This window comes from Aspergillus multicolor (genome assembly GCF_047715735.1).
Source record: "Aspergillus multicolor strain CBS 133.54 unplaced genomic scaffold BDW74scaffold_2, whole genome shotgun sequence".
Classification (NCBI taxonomy): Eukaryota; Fungi; Ascomycota; class Eurotiomycetes; order Eurotiales; family Aspergillaceae; genus Aspergillus; species Aspergillus multicolor.
Genome location: NW_027395953.1, coordinates 83,984 through 98,412, shown reverse-complemented (window position 1 = coordinate 98,412; position 14,429 = coordinate 83,984). Strand labels below are relative to the sequence as shown.

General features: G+C 51.9%; 5 protein-coding genes across 5 annotated transcripts; 1 reads left to right on the top strand and 4 right to left on the bottom strand.

Annotated features, from left to right (window-relative positions):
• Positions 1-52: 52 nt before the first annotated feature.
• On the bottom strand, positions 53-5,107 carry BDW74DRAFT_165065 (uncharacterized protein; the record flags this gene model as incomplete). The annotated part of the gene is made up of 8 exons (XM_073726372.1): positions 53-710; positions 763-1,052; positions 1,101-1,282; positions 1,332-2,128; positions 2,927-3,197; positions 3,246-4,668; positions 4,784-4,912; positions 4,970-5,107. The coding sequence occupies 8 exons, from the start codon at positions 5,105-5,107 to the stop codon at positions 53-55; spliced, it is 3,888 nt and encodes a 1,295-aa protein (XP_073588352.1).
• A 2,226-nt stretch (positions 5,108-7,333) lies between these two features.
• Positions 7,334-8,302, bottom strand: BDW74DRAFT_173121 (sulfotransferase family protein; the record flags this gene model as incomplete). Its single annotated transcript, XM_073727725.1, has 3 exons — positions 7,334-7,873; positions 7,926-8,098; positions 8,158-8,302. 3 exons carry the CDS (start codon positions 8,300-8,302, stop codon positions 7,334-7,336), a joined length of 858 nt encoding a protein of 285 aa, XP_073588351.1.
• A 2,502-nt stretch (positions 8,303-10,804) lies between these two features.
• On the bottom strand, positions 10,805-12,076 carry BDW74DRAFT_143415 (AP-2 complex subunit sigma). The gene is made up of 5 exons (XM_073722869.1): positions 11,762-12,076; positions 11,660-11,699; positions 11,567-11,596; positions 11,270-11,500; positions 10,805-11,178 (listed from the first exon to the last, which is right to left on the bottom strand). Exons 1-5 carry the CDS (start codon positions 11,794-11,796, stop codon positions 11,077-11,079), a joined length of 438 nt encoding a protein of 145 aa, XP_073588350.1. The 5' UTR covers positions 11,797-12,076; the 3' UTR covers positions 10,805-11,076.
• Positions 12,077-12,136: 60 nt separating this feature from the next.
• On the top strand, positions 12,137-13,174 carry BDW74DRAFT_41919 (uncharacterized protein). The gene is made up of 2 exons (XM_073732741.1): positions 12,137-12,962; positions 13,039-13,174. The coding sequence occupies exons 1-2, from the start codon at positions 12,405-12,407 to the stop codon at positions 13,087-13,089; spliced, it is 609 nt and encodes a 202-aa protein (XP_073588349.1). The 5' UTR covers positions 12,137-12,404; the 3' UTR covers positions 13,090-13,174.
• Positions 13,175-13,258: 84 nt separating this feature from the next.
• Positions 13,259-14,250, bottom strand: dph5 (diphthine synthase; the record flags this gene model as incomplete). The annotated part of the gene is made up of 3 exons (XM_073726371.1): positions 13,259-13,856; positions 13,914-14,038; positions 14,116-14,250. The coding sequence occupies 3 exons, from the start codon at positions 14,248-14,250 to the stop codon at positions 13,259-13,261; spliced, it is 858 nt and encodes a 285-aa protein (XP_073588348.1).
• Between the last annotated feature and the right edge of the window lie 179 nt (positions 14,251-14,429).

Here is a 14,429-nt window from a genome sequence, read left to right as displayed (position 1 = left end):
CCAAAAGAGAGGTAATAAAAAAGATAGACAAAGTGTATACTCGAAAAACAAATCACAGCTCCTCTTCTTCACCAGGAAGAAAGACCTCATGCCCGGAGCCCTCGTAAACGAAAATCGCAGCTACACAGCCACACACCGAAACGAGGGCTATCAACCACCATCCGAATCCGACGGTTCCAATCTCCAACCCATATCCGTACCAAGACCCAGAGAAAATAGGTCCTATTGTACGGAAAGCCGAGGAGACGGACTGTCCGATTCCGTGGATCGTACCCAGGACAGACGGGTGCGGCGAGCAGTTGTTAAGCAGGATAATCGAGGTCGGGAGCGTGAATGTGCGCGCCGTGACTTGCAGGAAGAGAACGACTATAATCGAGAACCAGACCCAGCCGCCGTTTGCTTGGCCGGGCGGTGGGGTACTTGAGGGGGCGAGCGCGATGTAGGGCGCGAACGCATAGGCGACGGGGAAGAGAGTGAGAAAGTACTGGTAGCTCTTTGCTGTGCCGAGGCGGCCGTTGATGGAAGGGTAGATTGTGAACTGGAGTATCATGCCGATGACGCCGAGGATTGCGGTTGCGAAGCCGACGCTCTGCGGGAGCATGCCGAGTCCGCCGGTGAAGATGAATGGGAGGCGTTGCGCGGGGCTGGCGGGGTCGTTGGCGTCGTAGCGGGGGGTGGAGAGGAAGAGGAGCCAGAGGTTGTTGAATGCACTGGTTATGTTAGAGGACTGCTTTGCTTGCCTAGGTATAATGGGCAACTTACCCCATCTGGAAGTCGAAGAATGCTTGTGCCAGTAGGGTGCACAGAACGTTCTTGGTCCAGATCCGTCGGAAGGGTAAGATGCGAGCATGACGAGGGACCTTGGTTGCCTTCTCTTCAAGTTCGTACGTCTCGCTAGCCCTTCCCAGCAGAGGCCCTGACTCTTCGTAATCGGCAAAAGGCAGTCTTTGATACAGGGGCGAAGATGAGCCAACCACTGCCCTGACTCCGCGAGCCATGAGTCGCAGAGCATATGTACCGGGGCCAGGCTTTCCCTTGCACGCATCCAGAGTCTGCAGATGTTAGCATGCCACGCTTCACTAGGATGAGAGCGAGTTTACCTCTTCAAGACCAATGCCAACGCAGAGCGCACAGAAAGAGAGGAAGAATGCATTGGCTATCATGGGCAGCGCATACGGGTAACGAATGAGCCATTGCACACCGTCTTTACCTCCAAACGAGGAATCGGGGCCGAAAAGCGAAGGGTACGCCCTGACCGGATCAGAGAGCATGCCGCCCATAACTACGTTTGTCAGTAGAATATCCAGCAGACCACCACAGTGCAAACATACCAGGGCCAAAAAGAGAGGCAATGTTAAATCCAATAGGGAGAATCAAGAACGCTCGAGAATGGTACTTCTTCTCCTTGACATTTTCCGCAATCATAGTCCGAATAATGCCCACGGTACCGTTAATCGCACCGCCAAAAGACCGCCAGAACACGGCCTGCGCGAACGAGGTCGCAAACGCAACGCCCAGACAAGAGACCGCCGTCCCTATCAACCCAACGAGGAGGACGAACCTGCGTCCACCCCACTCGGCATCAGCAACCCGGCCCCAGGGAATAGCCGTCGCAAACTGGGCAGCCGTAAAAGCACCCTGGAGGATACCGGCCTGGGTTGAAACATCGGAATCGGAAAGGTTCGGATCAAAGTACTTGAGCTGGTAGAACATGTACGCCTGCAGCGAAGCAATCTGAAGAAAGTCGAATACCCGGCACAGACCAAGCAGCGCCAGCTGCTTCTTCTGCGGCAACGACATCCAGGTCACGGGTGCCGGCCGTGGGGGAGACATCTCCACCGAGTTCATGGGCGGGAGTTGCTGGCTCTGAGACCGTGAGCGCATGTGGCCTCTGGCGCTATCGTTCCAGTCAAGCGAGGTGTTCCTGAGGGCCATTGCGTCGGCTGTGTCGTCGTCGCGTTCAGAAAAGCCCTCTGGTGGTAAGGACGGAGAGAAGATGGAGCCGCGACGGCGGTGCTGAGAGTCGGAAGAGGGATCGCCGCTCGCTTCAAGACCAGTCGCCCACGAGATGTTGCGGGCGTGGCGGGCATTCCGGGACTTTGGATTCTGGATAGAGGGCGAGGGCAGGCTGTTGTTATTAGGCGAAACAGAGGAACCCAGCGATTGGCGATTGGGGTTGGATCCAGTCATCAGGGCGACTAGAGGACCTAAGTGAGAGGTTGACCGGGCCGTTTGGAGGCGCTAGTGGGCTGGACGACGTCAGAAAGCACAAGGGAGTGGACGGCGGACGTGTATCCGGCAGAATGGGATTAGTATTAATAGCAGTCGTACGAATCGAAGAGGCTGAAGCGCAGAAGAAGATAACGAGGGACTTTGGAGGAGGGAGAGGGAGAGTAGTCTGAGAGAGACTGCGATGAACTGAAAGTCAATCGACGATTTAGATCAACAATGCGCCTACTGAATCAGTTGCAGTCCCTGAAGGCCATTATTCCTTACTCCTTCTGTTCGCTCTACAAGTTACAGCCTGCTCCTTAATCAAAAAGAAACTTATGATACTCTTTCTGTCTGCCCTTTCTGTCCGCTGGAGGCGCTTTCCAAGTTACCACGCGTCATGGCCTGCTTCTAGGTACAGACTGCAGTAAAATTAAACAAGCGATATCCCGAGCTTGCGACGCTCCCCACTATACCGTAATGCTGTATTTGCAATACACACTACTTAGAGCTGTCATCCGCTTTAACTGCCTTGTCCACTGCGTTTCAGTTTTCTGCAGCAAGTTTGATCTGCGTTCTGCAAGCGCCAGCTGGCCTCGCATTAAATCCGAGACTGCAACTCGTATTCGGTCTTACTTTCTACATTGAAGAATCCACGGGCTTTCTCAGTATAACAAGAGATAAACATTATTTATAGTATACTAGGACTATATACTATCGTCTTCGCCCATCGTCCCGCGATGGCTCCTGCTCGCTTAAAGGAAAGTATCGTGGTGGTTCACCAGACACCCATCGCCGCCAGCTCCACCAGGGGAGACTCGAAACCCCAAACGCAGCTTTCGGCTCGCTGGTCCCGTCCATGCGCTCGGCTGATGGCCGTCTCAACCAGCGGGAGAACTGATGTCTGCGGTACATCCGCAGCACGACGTAGACGCCGATGGCGGCCAGGAGGACACCGAACGTCGGCGCGACCCATCCTACTTTGTCTGAGTTGTTAGCCTTGAAACCGGATACGAGGTTGGTGCTATACTTACTGTAGACAGTTTTAACAGGTTCTGGCTTGTCCTCAGGAATCGGAGGCCATGTGTTTCCCCAGGTATGGTGCGCACCGGGATTGTCGGGGTCCACCCAAGGGACGGTGTTGAGGCCGACTTCGGGTATAAGAGCCTTTGCGCCCTCTTCTCCAGGGACGCCGTAGGCTTGGGTATTCTCGCAGTTGGTCTCTTCGCAGTATGCCTGGAGGACTGGCGAGGGGGTGAAGGTGAACTGCTCGCGTGACTTGCCGAGGACATTGCCTCGTTCGTCAATAGCTTCGGCATATGTGTAACGGTAGAACCCAGGAACAATATACGTTGTTTCGAATCCGTCCTTGCGGGTCTTCCCAAGCAGTGTAAAGTTGCCGGTGGAGTTGTTTGTGCCGTAGAATTGCCAGTGTTTGATGCGCGTGGCGCCATTCCAACTGACGTAGAAGGTGGTAGAGGAAAAGGCGTCACTAGACCTAGAGTATGTCCATAGAGCTGGAATGTCCGTGGGATTACCCTCCCACTGGAACTTCTGGGCTCGATAGTTCATAATACTGCCCTTGTCGATATAGCCCCAGAGAAGGATGTTGCCTTCTTCATCGTGCTCGGAGACGTAGGCGTTGTTGCCCCAACCAATGAAGACGTTTCCGTTCGGTAACACCTGCATGTTGCCTTGACTGGAGCTGATCATGTCGTGATTCTGCGGCGGATAATCACGCAGCTGTGTCGCAGTGTTGCTCACATGGTCTATCAGGATAGTCATGCCCGAAGAGTAGTCATGCGTCCGGTTAAAGCCGTTGAAGCCATTGTTGTACAACGACAGCAGCGTATGTGTCGAGTTCTCGCTCAACCACCGGGCATCGTGCTGCTGAGAGAAACTAAAGTTGATGTTTTCGAATGTCGGGTTTGCCCCGTGCAACGTCCAAATTATAGACCCGTCACGGCCTGAAATCTTATAGATCGCGCACGTGTGGCGTGAGGAGATGATGTAGTCTCCGTCCTTGTTCTTGTCAACCGAGTTGATATGGAAGTAATCCCACGGGGAGCGCGGTTCCAGCCCGGTGCCCGAGGTATCCGTGTGTCCAGGGTATGTATAGCTAGCAGACGGGTCGACATGGTCCAGTGATCGCCATTCAAACAGCACTTTGCCGGTTTCCACATCGATCTCTTGGAATACGCTTTCCATCAACCAGCCCATGCCGGCTTGAATGTTCCATATGCTCATATCGAACTGTCGCTGCTGGTAAACCGTCATCAGCGCGGTTTTGCCGTTGTTGATCAGTTTAAACTCGTGCATGTCGCTCGCTGCCATACCGCCGCCGGGGACCACGGTCTTGACGATATGGTAATGGTTGTCCATGATAACGCCATGGCCTCGGCAGTATCCGTTCTGTTGGATTCCTTGGAAGAAACACAGGTGGTCTTTCCCTTTGTACTGACATACGTGCATGCCGTGGGCATTTCCAGGCCCGGAGTTACCCCAGCCGCTCCAAATTAAGTTCTATGATCGTCAGCATTAGCGCATATGCTTTATCCAACAAAAAGCGTACCCCATCATTGTCGTATATGTAAGGTCCCGAATTAGCAGCCTCATATGGTCCCAGAAAGATGTAACCTGGGTACAGGCTTTGGGGTACACGACGCTCGAAGGTAAAGATCGGAGAATAAAGATCGGGTCGCTGTTGGATATGTAGTTGTTAGCAAGAAACCATTGCTATGCAAGCAGCTCTACTCACCGACTTGAAAACAGCATCAACCTCCGCCGAGACTGTCTGTAGCCCGCCAAGTATCGCGATGAAGATGCAGGTAATCGAAATGCGGGCATAGATAGACTGGGCAAATGCTCCCAAGGAAGCGGCAGCGAGGAAACACATGGATCCTTCACATCACCCGGTCCGGTTTGCTCAGTATCAAACCGGACAGAGGGAGCGTTGTCTCTCCAGATAAGGAGGGCAGGATATGCAAGCAACGTACGACGTACGTATACTCGGACTGTGCAGGGGTTAACCCCAGATAGAGAACAGAAGCAGGAGGAAAGGATCGACACAACGATATTAAGACAAGCAACAATCGTCAGCAGAATAGTGAGGGACGGCTATGTCTGGTTGATTTCGAGCCTGAAAATCGGGATCATCGCGAGTTGAACTGGAGAAAGAGAGAAGAAACGAACACCCCTGTCGGCAGTCGCCAGCAGGGCAGCGGCCTGCCTCAAGCGCAGCCCAAACATCCGGATTCCAGTCGTCATTCGAGCGCTTGAGCAAAAAGCAGTGGCCGTAGCGTCGAGTGCCTCGTCAACCTGTTCGCAAGCATATATGATACGAGGCGCGAACTGCGAATCATCCGACAACGAAACTGCCCCACACCCGGTTGGAAACTCCGGTTGCTTTAGAGCTGCTTCAGCGACAGTGGTGATTGGCGGTTTCAAGACAGTTGCTGCAGCCTCCACCTGCTTATGCTTGCGCTAGCAGACTTATCAATATAAACGACCGAGTTCGACGTCACTCGCTTTCTGCTTTTGGAGATAAGCAGCCTGAGTCAAGATCAGTGTAGTCCGCAGAAAGAGGCGCCGTGGCTTGCATGCACAACTTGGAAGGATGAAAATAACATGGCGTACGGTAAATAATACTTGATCGTGGGGAGCTCAGTGCAGTCCAGACTGCAGTCCCACTGCCACTAACCATGGGCCCGTCCACATGGCTGGGCCGCGTCAACCGTGGAAGTCCGAGGCTTGACTCGTCGCCAGTTGCCCTCCTCTTAATTCCGAGTGTCAATGTCTATTTCCAAAAGCAACGTAAGCGCGCTTGTTGAGTCCCGAGAGCAGCGTCAAATTTCAGTGGCTTGCGTGGAAATGCGGAAGGATGAAGATGGCACGATGCTCCGTAGAAATCTGTCGGCTGTGGCTGGGTGCCAAGAAATACGGAGTATACTGTCGGTTTGTATGGGATTGATGCTACGAGTACGAGTACTCCGTACGCAGCCCTGTAGACAGTGGAACTCATCATCAAAAATAGCAATGAAATGACATTTGGGAGCAATGTCATTTGTTTCAACTGGTCAATTGCCGATGGATGACGACTCAGGAGTAAAGACTCATGTGGGTGCTCGCATAGATCCGTTATGCAACTTATGCGAGTCAGATGGGCATAGAAATGCCGCTTACCCTGAGCGGTCGCTTGCTATCTCTGTATCTGTGAAGCACATGCACTTCTTCCTGAAGGAATTAGTGTTTGATTGTTCGTGGAATTCTTAAGATGAAGTCGTCATCTTGCATATATATACGTACGCTGGCGGCTATATATATAATAATGTAGGGAGTTGAACAATGCAAGTTCTTGTCCCTGAAAGGTCTCGTATAAAAACAATGTTGCTTAATACTAGCAGAGTTTGTCCTAAACCCTAGCTTGTCAGGTAGTGGTTACACTGTGCAATGCAAAGTATCGTCAAACATTGTATCTAGTCATTCATTAAGAGCAAAGCTATCTACTACTTCAACGGGTATTGAAAGGAATAAGGACACATCACCAATCATAAAAATCACATCTGCGGCATCTGGGACCCAAGTGCCTTGCTGTTGTCTGTAGGAGGCTTACGCCAAGCCAGCCATAGCAACCCCAGTGCCAACCGGCAGATTGCCTTGTAGGGCTGCTGTGCGATTATTCGTGCATCCATCAATGTTTCACTGCATTGAACCTGGCCAAGCTCTCGGCTGCTGTCTGTTTGCGGGTGTTGCTCTTGGCCATTTCCCAGAAATGTTCATTTCGCTTGTCGCCTGGTGGCTAAGGAGAGGGTAGCGATGGTACGAAATATGATCTTTTGTTGAATGATTATAGAATTCTATTTTCCTTTCCTTCTGTGATATCTCCAATAACAAGTCGTTGAGATACATGAATAATTAGGTAAACCCCCAAAAGACCGCTGACAGGTATAATAAACAAGGTATAACGACAGACAAATGCAAAATATTATCAAGCTGCTGGGTGTGAAAGAAGCAAGAGTGAGTCCCCAGATCTGAAGGTAATGATGGCTTGAAAATCATGGTCACGTCCAGCGCCGACCATGAGCGCAGAAAACAAACGAAGCAAACTCAAAGAACATCCAGTTCATCGAGAGAAACGCTTGAAGGCCATGGTAGCAGCGAATCCCGCGGCGATGATAGCACCGCCCATGGTGACAGCCTGCAGAGCGGCATTGGCCATCTGGCGCCTGTTGCGGCCACGGCAGCGCTTGAAGAAGTCGGCCATGTCGTTTCCGCGGGGGAAGGCAGTGTCCGGGACTTCCTCGCCAAGGAACTCGCACAGGGGGCCCCAGCCGTCGCTAATCTTGTATTCGAGGAGTCTCTCTGGGGGAACGAGGCTGCGGACCTCTGCGACGTGGTCTTCGTAGACTTGCTTGCCCTTGTTGGGGAAGTCACCGCGGAAAAAGGTTGCGAAGAACTTATTTAGCATGGGGTAGTACATGCTGGCGGCCCAGCTGAAGTTCGAGACGAAGCTGTGTTCGGGGTCGGAGACACGCCAGTAGACGGTCTTCATGACGGATGCGTGCCATGATTCGACTTCACGGGTGGTCAGGATGACCTTTGCGTTGGGGTAGGCTTCGATGAGCTCCTTAGCGAAAGCGCAGGCGGGCCAGTCGCAAACAGCCTAGAGACCGGTTAGTTCGTGAACGTGTTTATGCAGCAGCATCCGTATTTACCTGGCAGTCTCCCAGAAGCTGATCCCACTCCTTGCGGCCGAATTCACCAACGCCGTCGTACTTGGCGTTGAGAGCATCGTGCCACATCAGGCAGTCTGGAGGGTTCTCCATACTAGCGGACATCATGTGGTAGCACTTGAGGTAACCCAGGCGCTCAAGGGCAATGCGAAGAGCTATTCAGCAGGGACCGATTAGTTAGATCAGGCACAATGGGGCCTAAGCTTCAACATACAAGCTGTTCCCGTTCGGCCAACGCCGAGAGCGAGCACCTTCATAGGCACAGTGCGGTGGCATTGCCGCCTGTCGATGCAGGTGTCGCTGGTGAAGATATCGGTGGCTGGCTGGGGAGCCAAGTTATCAGAGAGCATCATAGACATCTTGTTGTTCTGGAATCGAATGTGTCAAGCGTCGTTGGTGTGCTAATGAGAGTAGATGGTTCAGGGTTCAAATGAAGGACCAGAACTATGAGGGAAGAAGGTCGACAACGAAGGAACAACGGTCTTTGGAGTACAACGAAGATGAACAAGCCTGAAGAAGCGAAAAGGAGACCGGGTTAATCAGAGATAAATAAAGTCCCTGGGCTCTCGATAAGTCATCAAATGGGTGCCGTAAGTAAGATCAGCTAGCGCTGTAAACTCCGAACGAGTGGCGTTGAAACTGCAGAGTGCGTAATTGTATGAAAAATAAATTGACATTAAAGTCAAAATAGCCGGCGACGAAGCTAGAGCAGCCAATCCTCATGTGGCAAGCCTTCTGGGGCCCGAAGTCTGGATTTGCATAACTGGGGTGTCGCAGGCCAGAGTGCTTGACTTCATTTGACAATCGCAATATCTTGTAACAAGTTGTCCATCAGTACGAAACGGCCCCCTGCCGCTCCCCATGATCGTCAGTGCGTTCCGCATTTCTTGTTTCCTACCATTCCGCCTCGACTCTCCAGTCTATCACCTGTAGTCCATTTGGTGTGCTGCCAAAGAGAAGGCTGCATTGTTGAAGCACGGTGAGACAAACAAGCGTGTAAGGCCTCGTAAAAGACCAAGATTGTCAGGGGAGCGCAACCAGTGGTAGGATGTAGATGATAGCCGAGAAAGGCTGGCCATAACTCTGAAGCGCGGTGCGGGAGCCCACCTGTCCGAAACGCTGGGTTGTGAGTGGCCTTGCAGCCTTGGTGGATCATTAGAGGCCTGGGGGATGCCAAGACTTTCCATCAGCGAACCCGGAGATCGGCCGCGTAGGCTCTGGCTCGCAAATGTGATTCTGGAATCTCCCCAGCCTGCGCAGTGTGTCCACCGACAATCCCGGACTGACGCGTACACTCTCCGTATCCCGTTTCGATTTGCAAAATATGGTCCATGCGACGACAATCGCTGAGACGCAACTCTCCACTGGGCGACGACGACAGCTGGTAACTGACCAGGCTGAAGCTCGTTCAGCAGAAGATCCCCTTCGCTTTATTCACCATATCCGTCATAGGAAATTCTCGCCGCGGTCCGATGTTGTGTCAATCGATAAATCCGAGCGGGGCCAGTTTGTTGGTTTTTTTCAAGACGACACCGACATCGATCTGGAAAAGTACGTAGCAGCGTTCAGCGACAGCGATAAGACGATGTGATTGAAATATCCAGCCGCATGGTTTCAAATTCGTAGTCTATGATAGCAAGATACTGCTGGCTCGGTGACTTAGAAGGGACTCTGAGGCTGAGACCTCAAGTTTCCTAATCGCCGACATCTCAACGCCGCGACCTACCTCATCGCCAACAAAGTTTGACACCTCGTGTGAGCGCTAGTATCCAAGATACCAGGAGTAGCCCCGCCGCTTAATCCTTGGAACCGAGTCGCCTCAGGGGTAACTTATCTCGTGGGTAATAATCGTGGTAAGAGTTTCGATGCTCGGATGCAATAATCTCCGCCGTCAGTTGAGCCCGTATGATTGATGGAAAGACCAGAACATGAGACAGTTGCATCGAGGGATCAGTGACCTTGAAGCCAAGGCCTTCAATTCATTTTTCTCAAACTCGCTCTCCTTTGCGAAAGGACGAGCGTGTTATTGGACATCCGTAGTAGCTCGTAACAAACAGGAAGGCTCCATTAGATGAGGATCGCCGGGTCGTTTTCCTTTCCATTTTGAGTCGCCGTATCTAGGGAAAGCCAGCGTTGGCCGTCGTGGCTCGAGGAGTCCTCCGTGTCTTATCCGGCACTGGCAGCGGGCTGGATTTCAGCGACGATTCAGCGAGAGATTGTCAGGCATGCTGGTTTAGCTGGACATGTTGCTAGCACTATTCAACATTGCGGAGCTTGTGATCCTGGTGTTTCGTGTTGCAATTGACTTTAGCGTTGAGTTGAACAAGGCGTTCGGTCCTTGAGTTCAGGGTCTCAGCCCTGCGGTCGGTAGAAACCCGATCGCCCAGTCGTTGTCAAGGCACTGCAGCAATGGCAGTTTTCAGCGGCTATGGTCGACGGGCATCAAAAACAGGACAATAAAAAACTTAAATCAAGAATTCGAGAAGTCTCAAAGAAAGGCTAGGAGCATGGGTGAGTGACGAGGTGCATTTAAAGTATTGATGCCAAGCGATGTTGTCAAGCTGAACTGCACTCTCGCAATTGTCGCTCGCGATCACCTCACTTTCACTAAATCCGCTCTGGGATAGAACGGCCACTTTTCAATCCTTGGTCGTCCAAACAGAGTACTTTTTAACCTAACCCCATGTCTGAGTTTAAATTGCACCAGCGATCGTTTTCGATAGTGATATTCGATTGTCCGCGGGCGCCGTTCCATACATAGGGCTGATATGGAGACCCTATTCAGCTTGTCTGAGACACGGCAACCATTTCGGCTATTGGGCGCCAGGCAGCACTTAAAGGGTCTCGAAAGCTCGAGACAATGCTTTATTAATGTATTTGATTGCTCTAATTTGACTGGTTGATTTGTGCACCCTTGTCAGGGGGACTAGAGAATATATGTAGAATAAGGTAAGTCGAAAGAAAGAGGGTATAAAGATGTAAGTTATGCCAGGTTCCGAACCTGGTCTGGGACACTCGACAATAATATAAGCAGAGGACGCCTATAACTCCAGCGATGACCATAACCATAGGTCACTCATGCAAATCCCATATATGCAGGCCGCGGTCTTTTTGCCTCAATTGAATCCCACGACTACTCCAGTTTATCCAGATGCTCCAATCTCGTCAAGACAACCTGTTTACTTGTCTCTTCTATCTCTCCGGCAAGAAAAACTTCGTCGAGGATCGCATATACCTGTACGGCGGCACCAAATTAGCTAATCGCTCGACACTTTCCCAGCTACCTGTGGACACGGTGCTAGGAGATCCATATCGCCATCACCAACCTTGTAGAAGTTGAAGACCAAGTCCAGCTCGCACACATTGCCAAAGAATTGATCCAGGACCTCGACGAAGAAATGGATGGCCTCAAGATACGCTAGCTCATTGTCCGTCGCGTCAACGCATGCGCAGAAGAAAAGACCCGCATATCTCCGGTAAACGATCTTCGTGCTTCGCTTGAACTCAACAAAGTTGGACTGATACTTTTGATCTCGAGGTGCTACCAAGCGATGGACCTAGGACAGTTAAACCTCCAAAGATGCAGGAACCCGGCAGGTCGCAAGGGGCCGACAAGAACAAACCTCTCCTTTAAGCTTTACTTTCTCCTCGTCCTTCAGTCAAGTATCGCTGTTAGGTCATTGCCGATATACCGCCGGACTTCATGGGTGACTTACACTGTACGGCGCATACCACTTCGCAAGTCGGGTCTTGCCCCTGTTTATCGATTGTTAGCTCTTTGGACCCCGCAGCAGACAAGCAACGCAGGCAACACTTACTGGCGATTCTGAACAATTATGAAAGAAAGAACCATCTTGTATGATGGGCCCGCAGTGCTCCGCGCGAGTGCCACGAACAAGGAAATGCTGCTCGGCGTCGAAGCTGGAGCTGGCAGTTAACTCCGCATCGATGGGGCTGATCGCGCGATACTGCCGGCCACCACCGCCTTCAACGTTTTTCAACCTGTCATCTGTTATTGGGAGCGCGACCAAGCATTAATGCAGGCCCAGGCCTCGTGCTTATGCGCAGCGCTGGAGCATGCCATCGATCCTGCGATCAGATAGACCACCCTCCTTGTCAAGCATTATTATTCCTGTGCTCGACAATAAGCTCGTATCCCAGTAGACAGGTAGAACAGACAAAGGTTAAATATAGTTTGACACAACGCCAAGGATCCGTTAACGGCTTCTCCGATGAGGGATCAATCGCCCATTCAATCCCGCCCACTCCCCAGCCAGTCCGAGTGCTCCATACCGGCGAGGGTTCGACGCCACAGAATGGTGACATCTACACCCCTCCCTGGTATAATATGATTGCTCAAGAATCGCATCGGGTCATCTGGGCTTCTACCCGCTCCCTTCCACTCCTTTCACCCTCAGGTCCCTTACAAGACTCAACCCCAGCGCCGAGGCCTATCTCACCATGCCGGTCTACATGCTCTACGGCTTCCGATGGCCCCGGGCTGGCTTCACCGGAATACGAGTCTACATCGTCCTGCACAACCTAGAAGACGCGACGGCGGAATACGTCCAACGACCGATCACGAATAAACTGCTGCTCGATTCTTTCAAGAAGACGGAACCGGATATCGTGTCGAATCTCCCTGAACTGCGCTTTATTGAACAGTATGACCCCGACGACGAGAGCGACGAGGCTGTCAGCAAGCCTTATGCGTACGTTGCTGCGAAAGTAATCAGTATACCCGAGGCCGGCTCCGCGAATGCAGGGAGCGCGTGGAATACGGAGATTTTCCAGGAGAACCCGCTGAATCCGGCGAGCGCAGAAGCGCTCACGCAGTTTCGCGATAAATATGCGGCGGGGGAGAGGATTGGGTGGTGGATTGTATATAACGGGGATCCGGAGCGGTATTTTCCTCCTGATGAGGACGAGGACGAAATGATGGTGGATGATGATTACGATGATGATGATGACGAGTATGATCGTGATGGATCGTCGAGTGGCGCGCCGTCGACGCCAACGGTAAGTTTGCACGTGTGGCTACTGATTATCTGGCATGAGTTTGTGCTGATCGATGCGGCTTTTGCGATTTGTATAGATACGGCTCCCCGAATCTTTAACGCGGTTCTTTGGCAAAAGATTTTCCTGATCGTTGTACGAGTTTAATATTACGAGTGATGATTTTCAACTGCGGAAATGAAGGTTATATCGATCAGCGGGATGGTGTCTGTGGGAGTCTTGATCTCGTTATCTATTCAGTTTCTATGGGCGGACATTTGCATTATTTCATGTCATGATGTTTTTTTTCTTGGTCAGAATCAACTGGAACCATATCCTCCCTTCTTCCAAGCTGCATCGAACGTCGCCTCATCTACGGCGAATTGGCGAATGTAATCCTTTTCCAAGTCATGCGCTCTTCGGCCGAGCAGGACAAGACTGTGCAGCGGCCGGCCCATTTCAACCTGGCTCAGTTCCTGCAGAGTTCCCGCGACCAACTTCTGGTCCTCTGCACCAACCCGCGCAGCGCCAACGGCAAGACTGTCTGGTCCCCAGACACCCTCCTGTCGTTCTTCTTCGGTTTCCAACATCTGGCCGGCGCATTGCGCAACGGTCATATACCTCGGAGGCTCGTAGATCAAGCGTCCTCTGGCCATGTTCTCCAAGGACTGTTCCTTGACCTTGATGTCTAGCAGTACGAGGGTGTGGAGTCCGATCTGTACGTTCTCCTTGACTCGGTCGTAATACGAGGACGGCTTCCAGGTCTCGGTGAAGAAGACCATGCTCACTGTCTGGCCAAAGTTGTACAGCTGAAGACCCGTGCAGCCAATTCCGGACATAATTGATGCGTTCGGGATGACCTTGGACTCGATGCCCAGTTCGCGCGCGCGGAGGACGAGGTCGGTATGTGTCGTAGCTCTGTACCAGAACCCAGATTAAGACCAGAAACTTATCCGTGAAAGCTAGAATACGAACCCAAACGGATCTCCGACCACGAGGAAGGCTACATCAACCTTGTCCGCATCTGCGAGGATGTCGTCGCTACCGGTCTCGACAAGTTCACGGTCGGCCTCAATAACAGGACGTCCATAGAATGCTTCCTACTATGCGATCAATCATTAGCTGCTATGTCAAACAAAAGACGAGGACGAGAATGGGTATTGTTTGTGAGACTCACTAGTTTCGCTTTATCAACCAGGAGGATGGCTGTGTAAGCTTCGAGGTAGACTCGCTCGGCCTTTTTCACCACCTCCAGGCCGCGGACAGTAATGTCCCTCTCATCGGCAAGACCCAGTCCCACAAGATAAAGCATTGTGTGTTTGGATGGTTGACAATCAATCAATTGCGCGTTGATCAAAAGTTTTGGGCACCCCACCATGTGAATCGTAACATGGGGCGGAGGGCGGAGAAACATATGATCCGATGACCGATGACCGATACCTAGGGCCCGCATGGAGCTCCAGGGCTGACGGTGACCTTGATCTTTAACTA